Here is a 9103-nt window from a genome sequence, read left to right as displayed (position 1 = left end):
TCTCTCTCTCTCTCTCTCTCTCTCTCTCTCTCACACACACACACACACACACAGAGACAGGTTTCCTTGGAAGCTGGTGAATCCGTGTAATTTATAATCTGTCAGTGCAGCCCGGCGTCAACTTTCATAAAGTTTTAATGTTATCTGCCCACTAAAACCTGTACTGTAACAAAGGTTCTCTCTGGTATATGAATGACAATGCAGCATTAAAATTACTTTTAAAAATAGCTTTTATTTCAAATGGCAACTCCATGATTCTTACTTTCAACCTACAAAAAAGCCAAGATTTTCCAAAACAGACACTACTCAAATTGCTATTCAGATTCAGATAACTGCATTAGCACACAACTGCATTACAAACGTGGATTTATAGAAGTAAAGCACACAGATTGGTCTATGTGTGTGTGTGTGTGTGTGTGTGTGTGTGTGTGTGTGTGTGTGTGGATAGGTAAGTGAAAAAAGGTTTCTTGCATCATATATGAAATATAATGTTTGTCAGAGAATGACAGAGTAATCATGCACAGAGTGCCCTAGGGGTGGGGACAGCAATGTCTTCTCCAAACATCAGCAATTCACTCTCTTGGGAATAGCCATTTCATACAGCATGTCAGGTGTATCATTGTTGCTATACCTGTGTTTCTTAGAATATGGACTAAGGGAATTTTGTGAGTTTACAGGTGAAGACCAAAGTTCTCATGCCTGAGACCAATCACATCCTGTCTCAAACTCAATCGGCAGACAACGCAAGAGAGGAATGAATGGCTGGGGTTGGAGGGATGGGGGTTGCAGGCTGGAATTTGGGGGGCTGGGTTTGGGAGTCTGGGGGTTAGAAGGTTGGAATTTGGGAGCCTGGGGGTTGGAGGGCTAGGTTTGGGGACTTGGGGGTTGGAGGGCTGGGTTTGGGGGCTTGGGGGTTAGGGTGCTGGTCTTCTCACAAAGACTCCTCCCTCCTCTCCTGCATCCTCCTCTCTCTAATTTCCTCTTCTCTTGCCTTTATTGCCTGGTGATTAGATAGAACACAAAGTTTCATTTAGCTCATAGCCCTGATAGTGAAGCCTCAGTTACACTTAGTGGCACATGGTGAATGAGACCATAGCTAAGAATACCAGCAGGCCATGTTAGCAATCTGTCTGCAGCTGCATTCAAATTCTTCTTTTGTTAAACATTCATTGTTTTCAAATAACTTAACTCCTCTTTGTCTTATGTGTGGAATCATACTATAATCATACTGTATTAATATCAGTGATGGACTGAATGCATGCAATGTCTTCCCAACATGGCGTCATCATGGAATTTATTAACACCCAGTTGTGAGCTCAGGCCTAGGCAATTGTGTATGAAGTTCAGGCTGTCATTATAGCACAGTGAATGATCATACAGCAGAAAACTGAAAGCATGCATTGTTCATGTCTTGAATATAGGGTTGTTAAAAGCAATTGCATATAACCCCTTGCAACATGATAATTGCTAAGAGACAGTTCACATTTGCCCCGTCTTAAGTAAACCAGGCATTTTATACTTCTGGACTGAACCAATTTGGGGAGTACATGACAAAGATTAGAATGCTAGTGGGATAAAGATAAATTTGTGTCTTGATATGATTGTTTCAGGTCTAAGATTCCAACAAAACTTCTCATAAAATCAGCACCAAACTGGCATTCTGCTGTCACACTGACTGTGCGCATGCAGGGCTTTTGAGCTTCCTCTCTCCATTCCAGCTTCTCTGGCTCATCATCGATTCATCAACCTACTCAAAACACCCACAGAGGACCTTGTGATCCCGCAAAGACAAAAAGCTCGCATTACTCATGCGTAAAAGCCTCTACCACAGGCCGAATTAACACGCACAGACCGTGATTGTCTACTTGGGGAGAGTGAGAGTGCTTCATGTTCATTCTAAAGCCCAACTAAACTTGCTAAGTCTTATGGTAACACAGGAAACAGCTTTTCAAAACAAACCAAAAGCAATTAGAAACAACCAAAAACAGGAAGAGGTCCTGACAGAGTAACATGTTAGTGTGATTATTAGTTCCCCTATGATCTAGAATATGTCAAATTTACCATTCAACAAACAAAACTGCACAGCCAGCAGCATTTCCAATATGTCCAGAAGTTACAATTGTAATTAAAAATTTTTCAAACAAAACAGTGTTTTTTGTTTAGCTGGTTTTACCTTTGGACTTGCTCTTGGTGGAGCAAGGTTTGGAGACCGTGATGGTTTTCTGGCACTCGGCTTGGTGGAAAACCTTCAGCAGGATACCAGTGCGGATCTTGGTATGGGTAGTCGCATCACATTCACCCCAGCTGTCAAACTTATACTTGCAGTCAACTGCACATATACATATACACACAAATGTACACACACACACACACACACACACACACACACACACACACACACACTCACACACAAATACATATGCACATATGCACACACACATACATATACACACAATGTTGCTTTAGAATTCAAGCCTATAGACAGAATAACGAGACAAAGCTGAATTCCAGACCTTAGAAGTTATATAGTATAGTACAGTAAAATGGTATGTAGTATATTAGTATATAACACATTAGTATATAGTACATTATTCAAATGATTCTGACTTTAAAGTCTATGACACAGTGTAAGGGAAGCTGATATAAGGGAACTCACCTCCAAACTGCTTCTTCCAGTTGCAGGGCACTTTGCACTTTTGCTTCCTGGTCTGATCATCGCAGGTGCCCTCCCTTAGGCCAGGTCCACAGTTGCCTTTATTGGGCATGCAGTTGCCATAGCTCCATTCTGTACAGTCAGACTTCCCCTTCGCTCTTTTACCTTTCTCTACCACAGCATAGGGTAACGATTTCATATGCCAACACTTGTTTAACATCCTAATTTTTACAACAATGTAGCACAGTAGTGAAATCTGATGAAACTCTTCATAACTGTTTTAACCTGTTCTGCCACAGAACTATTACATAAAGTTTTATCGTATGAGCAGCCAGAGCCTTGTCATGGTAAAAAAAAAATGCACTTCAGAATCGGATTTGGAGCTATTTTTGTGGTGACCTATTGTGTTAAATCTGATTTAATATGAGATAACGATATGTGGCATTAAGTGATGAGGTCACCTTTCTTATGTTTTCCAGCCTCCGTAGTGACAATCATTAATGCCACTAGCAGCAGGAAAAGGGTGGAACACAAGCCACGCATCCTGGAAGACACACCCACACACAGACACACATGCAGATAAACACAAAGACAAACACAAACATTGTTGATTTGATTGAGTTCAATGTTTCTGTGAATCTCACATTTTTACAGTTCTAAGCTTCGAGAAGAGGCCCATACACTCGACCCCAGAGCAGACTGTGAGTACCGCATATCCTGATTTTTTTTTCTTCAACTTCTTACACAAGGTAAAAGCTCAGATTTAATTCAGTTCCTCCATTCTTCAAAACAAAGTGCTTTAGATAGCAGAAGGTAGAAGAAATTCCTCCTTGATAGTTTCTGATATTTCCAAGCTCTGAAGAGTACTGTGCAAATGTGCAAGCATGTATGTACAGACTTGGTGCCATGTTTGATGAATGTGGTAGTTGCATTCTAAGGAGTTTGTGGTTTTCGGTAAATGGTCCTGATGGGCACTGTTTAGAAGGCTACGACACCTATATAAGACCTTTATGACAACTGACATACATACTCATTTCTAAATGCTTTTATCCAACAAGCTGCATTTGTCAACTTTGATGTCAAGTTTAAATAACATCTATGTCAAGTGATACAAGTGTTTGGTGACATTAGGATGCTTCATGTCACTGTCTGGGGTGAAATGACATAGCATAACCTATATCTACCAATATTGTTCAATGCATTTCACATTGCTTAATTGTCATTGTCAAGTGGTGACTTTACTTTTCATTATCTGTTATTGATGAGTGACTGGTAAGATTAATTATCAATCATTAGCAGGTAAATCATTAACTTATTTATATAGGAAGCTAGCTAAGTGACTTCTACTTCCAGTGAAACGTTGCACATCTATATCAGTATTCCCTGATGTGTGCACACTCAGTAGAGTCAGAAGCCTGCTTTGTTCAGCAAACACCATTTTATACCATTTTTTCAACTTGAAATGTTGATTGGGCTTAGTAACCCTCCTTCCCCAAATAAAACAATTTCACTTAAATGGTAAAATCTACAGGTTAAAACACATTTTGCTGTTTGGGGGCCATTATTTCCAGATCTTGTGTTGTTCCAGCATATCATAGTTCACTCACATTGCTAAATGTAATTTTTTAACTGAGGGTCAGTGTCACAATTTCTACTAAATAACTGTTACATGGCAGCTGCAAAGTCAGTTGTTATAATGTCATTTCACCTCACCATGTGTTATGACACGTCCTAATGTCACCAAACATCTGTCATTACAGTTACATCGACTAGACATAAAAATTAACATGTCAGTTGTCATGAAGGGCTTATGTAGGCATAGTGTAGCCTTCAATACAGTGCCCATCAGTAAAGTGTTATCAAGTTTTCCAAGAACACACAGTCACTGTGTTTCACGTGGATTAAGTGATTAAAATCACTCCCACATAGTGCTGTTATTCAGAACTGTGTGTTTCTGACAGAATGAGTGCACACTTTAGCGACGACTTATATCTCCATGGCAATGACCAGGTCATGTGATGGAAGATGGGAGGGGAGAATCATTGAAGCTGGACAGACTTGCCACTGCTGGACACAATTCCTCCTGGAACAGCACTGAACACAGCACACTATACTGCACTTCTGTCTCCAGACTAAATCATTATCAACAAAACCTGCTCAGTAGTATTTAGTTGTAGCTTTAAGGAACATTTTGAATCATTTTGTAAATTGTAGAGATATTTGTTTGTTCTCTATATGTGTAATTTAATTATTAGGAATGTTAGTTAGGTATTAAGTGTACATGTAAGGATAAAAAGGTTTTGAAAATACACTTCAATTTTGATGCATGTGTCAGTTGGTTAGCGGTGTTGATGCTTGTTTTCACAAACTTTCATTTGCCAAGGTGGTGCCTAGGTGTAAGAAACTGGGGAAAAACTGTCAAGGAAATATGAGACTTGAAAAAAGACTGAAAGATAGAACTGAACTCTCTCTCCCTCTCCAGCAACCTTATCCAGTTCTGGTGCCCCATCTCCATCTAATTCACCTCCACTTACCTGCAAAACACTTTCCTTGCCGCTGGTCATGACTGCCCCTTAAGGTCATTCGGCACGGCAGGCTTTCACTGGTCACGACTGACCCTTTCGGCATGGTAGGCTGATACTTTAACAATAGCAGAGTGGTGCTCTCACCTTTGGCCCCAGCCAGCAGGATGCTCAGCCCTTTCCCAGCCTGCTATTTAAATTCCTAATTAAAGGGCTACTCCAGCAGAAAATGCTCCATCACCTCTCTAATCACTGTGGCACCAAACCTTTTTGGCTTCTGCTAGCTAGAGACATCAAAAGCCTCTCTTCCCAGTAATCATCAAGGCTAATGCTTGGTGCTCCTTTGGAAGAGTCAATAAATATATTCTATTGACCCACTAAATCTAGTACTTCCTGTCACAACACTAACGAAGTATTACTTGCTCACTGGAGCCTGACTAAAGCTCTCACTCCCTTACCTTTCTCTGGGCCCCCAAATTATTTTGCCAATTCCTCCTTTCTAAGTCTCAAAATTCCTTTTATTCTCTCATTTTCTCCTTTTTCCTAAATTAATCCCACAACCACTACCTTGCTCTCCTCACACTCTCACCTTCTTGCTTCCTGTGTTTTATATAAGAATAACCAACCATTATTTTTCTCTTTTGCTTCATATATCCTGAACTCCATCTTAGCTGGAAGCAAAAATAGGGTTGGTTGGTTTTGTGTGTGTGTGTGTGTGTGTGTGTATGTGTGTCTGGGTTGCACTCAGTATGTACATCGTGCACACACAAACACACACACTATTATCACAGAAAGAGAGGTATGCAAGCCAACTGGACATGTACTCCTTTCAGACAAAATGAGATGGACATGTGTACACATGCACAATTACTTCTCTCTAATCTTCTTTTCCCAATTTCTTTTTCCTCTACTTCAGAGCATAGGAACCTTTGTGGATTAGTGTGTATAAAACATTCTGCATGGCTAGCTGGCATGAAAACTCACTTACATGCCAGAGTAAATAACACAAAGATATGACCTAGTTTGCTAGGTTTGGGCCAGATGGCATTGTTGTATGCTCTTCAGGATGGCTTTGGGTCTAAAAAGAGGTCACCAGAGGCATGAAACCCTTTCTCACTGCCAATAAGATTTTACTTCAAGTGTCAAGACTTCACTTAAGTCAAATGCTCCCATGAATTTTTAGAAGCAAATATGCATGGTGACAGCCGTAAGGGTTAAACGTAGATTTGCTGGCAAAGAAAAATAGCTTAACACAGCATGTTCTAATAGCAAAGGCCTTCTCTACTAAAGAGAGAGCAGACTGCTCTCCCTGTCTGCTCACTGCTCTAAAAAAATGACCACCAACGAGACGCAGGGAGACATAATGAGCAAGGAAAGAGACGAGTCTGGGCAGCGGGAAATAGACCGCAGACATAAACCAGCTGTTGCAGCAATCTTATTACCACAGTTCATGAAGATCTTGTCTGTGATTAACTGGTACCATTCCTCCATATCGTTAGTCCTGAGTACACACAAAAATGTAAACACACATTTGTGCAAACACACACAAAGACATTCAAAAAGCTTGGCAGGTTTGGGTAAATGTTCTCTGGTCTATGAGAACCAGTAGGCTTCTCTCTCTCACACACACACACACACACACACGAAGCAGCACACTCTTATCTTAAGAAAGATAATGGAGCCACCAGAGTAACTGAAAAATGGACTCATACTCCACATTTGCTGTAAACAATGTGCTCTCTCTCCCTGTACAGAGAGGTCATTATGCTAATTATTCTAAGAAAACAAGCTTAAGCACTAATGTTATTCCAGCACCAGCCCTGTAGTTTCAGTACTTCCAAGACTCAGTTCAACTTCTCATAACAGTCACTGTTCATGATATCTATATCTATGTTCATGAAACTATACACACTATATTATCTTTTCATATGAGATATAAACAGTAATAACAAATCTGAGATATAAACAATTAATAACAAAGCTGTTCTGTATAACATTTATTATACAGAATAAACCCAGAACAAAGTCCTTTAGGATCCCTGATGCATTTGTCCACCATTCTTTTATGACAGAACTGCATCTTTCTGGTACGTTATATCAGCCTTCTGTGTGATTCGGCACTCAACGAGCTCCTCTTTTAGCAATCCCACGCAAAGGAGGTGAAAGGAAACCTTGACAATTAAAAAATAGAGAAAAGTTGCTCTTTAAAGTAAATTGTCGCACCCTTGCATAAAATGCAATCTTTTGAAAGCGAATACACCTTAGCCGAGAGTAGCGCAGAAGGAGTGGAGTGGCACCCAAACGCGCTCTCTGAGGGCCAACAGAATAGAATCAATCCATTCACACAGGACACCGCCAGCTTCAGAGATAAACTAAACCAAATGACTTTATCCCAAACTATGCTACTATGTACATTGGTATTTATCTCTGTTAAAATGTGTAATAATCATTAATTGAAGGAAACTGAACGTGATACATATAGGGTATTTCAAAAATAGAATCTCAACAGCAAAACTACAGACACGATTAAAAATGTAAAAGCATTATTCCCATACCGTAATATAAAATCATTAGCGGGAGAGATGAAACCTGTTTCATGGGGAAGCGTATCTTAAACACGCACATGATGTATATTCTTCACAAGCTATTCAACTCTCAAAGACATCAAGCCAAAATGGCAATAATAACGTAACTGTCATCATGTCACTTCTCTGCCGTAGTTATTCATGTGTTTAGTGGACAACTTTTGCCTTTTGTCTTTCTTAATGCCTCAAAAGAGAAACACTTTTCTCTAAGTGAAAATGTCATCTTAATCGAAAATAGAAACTTAATACATATGTACATTTATTTATTGATTTCGGTAGACTCGATGGCTTGAGGAGTGAAAATATGAATAATAATTTGCCATAGGCTATTCTGAAAATTAAAACTAGTTTTAGAATTTACCATAATAGTTTTTTTCTTTGCCGTAAGAATTCGAGAATTTGTAAATTAACATACAGTGTGGCAAAACAGAAAATCCCAACACTGTTTCTTTGTTACGTCGTATGTGGAAAACGAACCGAACTTTTAAAACTTACTCGATAACTCTGGTCCAAGTCCACACACAGTAACAGTACTGAGAAAACCTTATGTCCGTCAGTTGTTTTCCGACACCCAATCTCTGCCTACCCTGACTGCACGGGCTCTTTGTTCCCCAAATACAGACTAGTACGATCTAGTTGCCCCTGGGGCACATTTAAATTAGCCCCCTCGTGACATCACACGCCACGTGTCCAGCATTCAGCTGGGGTGCTAAGGCTGCAACTTTGGGACAATCGCATACATTTATCTAGTGAATAACGCTTTGGATTTTGAGTAGTGCACGCCGCATCTAATTTTACTTTTAAGTTTTTTTCTTTTTATAAACTTTTAATAACAACACCCACCCACAAACACATGCCACCGAGGAGACAATGAAGAAGTTGGTATCTGTATAGGACATGTTAACAATTATTCCTGTATGTGAACGAATGGGTGGGTCTCCCAGGCAGAGAAAGCTTCCAGAAACTTGATGACTAATGATATTTGGAGCACATAGCAGCACAGCAGATGTGTCCTTGCATCTTACCACTGCTAAGCAGTGTGTGTGTTAAACTCTTAAACACCAGGCTTATTTTTTAGGTATTAAGCTAAAGGCATATTATTCAGTATCTTACTTGAATTATTTTGGAACTATATTACAAATAACATTAAATATAATTACAAGAATGAGGACTGATGAGCATGGAGTACACAGGGTTAAACCTGAGTGACTGGGTTTTTCTTTACTTTTGGATTTAAAAATTCCATACAGGTTTAGTTGAAGTGAATAAATACACATCCACTGATATGTCTTGTAGGATGTACAAAATATAATGACGAGCCTATTTATAAAATGCATTAAAAG

General features: G+C 39.6%; 1 protein-coding gene across 1 annotated transcript; it reads right to left on the bottom strand.

Moving 5' to 3' along the window:
- Window positions 1-212: 212 nt before the first annotated feature.
- Window positions 213-8400, bottom strand: mdka (midkine a). Its single transcript, XM_027023199.2, has 5 exons — window positions 8256-8400; window positions 3115-3197; window positions 2657-2824; window positions 2174-2329; window positions 213-1000 (listed from the first exon to the last, which is right to left on the bottom strand). The coding sequence occupies exons 2-5, from the start codon at window positions 3194-3196 to the stop codon at window positions 972-974; spliced, it is 435 nt and encodes a 144-aa protein (XP_026879000.2). The 5' UTR covers window position 3197; window positions 8256-8400; the 3' UTR covers window positions 213-971.
- Between the last annotated feature and the right edge of the window lie 703 nt (window positions 8401-9103).

Source organism: Electrophorus electricus, chromosome 21 (genome assembly GCF_013358815.1).
Source record: "Electrophorus electricus isolate fEleEle1 chromosome 21, fEleEle1.pri, whole genome shotgun sequence".
NCBI classification, from domain to species: domain Eukaryota; kingdom Metazoa; phylum Chordata; class Actinopteri; order Gymnotiformes; family Gymnotidae; genus Electrophorus; species Electrophorus electricus.
The sequence above is the reverse complement of the archived record's forward strand: the minus strand, read 5'-3'. Positions and strand labels throughout refer to the sequence as shown.

What these genes read in the sequence shown, in the direction of transcription:
- mdka (XM_027023199.2), bottom strand. Translation starts at nt 3,196, where the DNA reads ATGCGTGGCTTGTGTTCCACCCTTTTCCTGCTGCTAGTGGCATTAATG. An exon ending in GGCTGGAAAACATAAGAAAG is followed by an intron (nt 2,825 to 3,114) that starts GTGACCTCATCA and finishes ATGCTGTGGTAG; the next exon opens with AGAAAGGTAAAAGAGCGAAG. An exon ending in CTGGAAGAAGCAGTTTGGAG is followed by an intron (nt 2,330 to 2,656) that starts GTGAGTTCCCTT and finishes GTATATGTGCAG; the next exon opens with TTGACTGCAAGTATAAGTTT.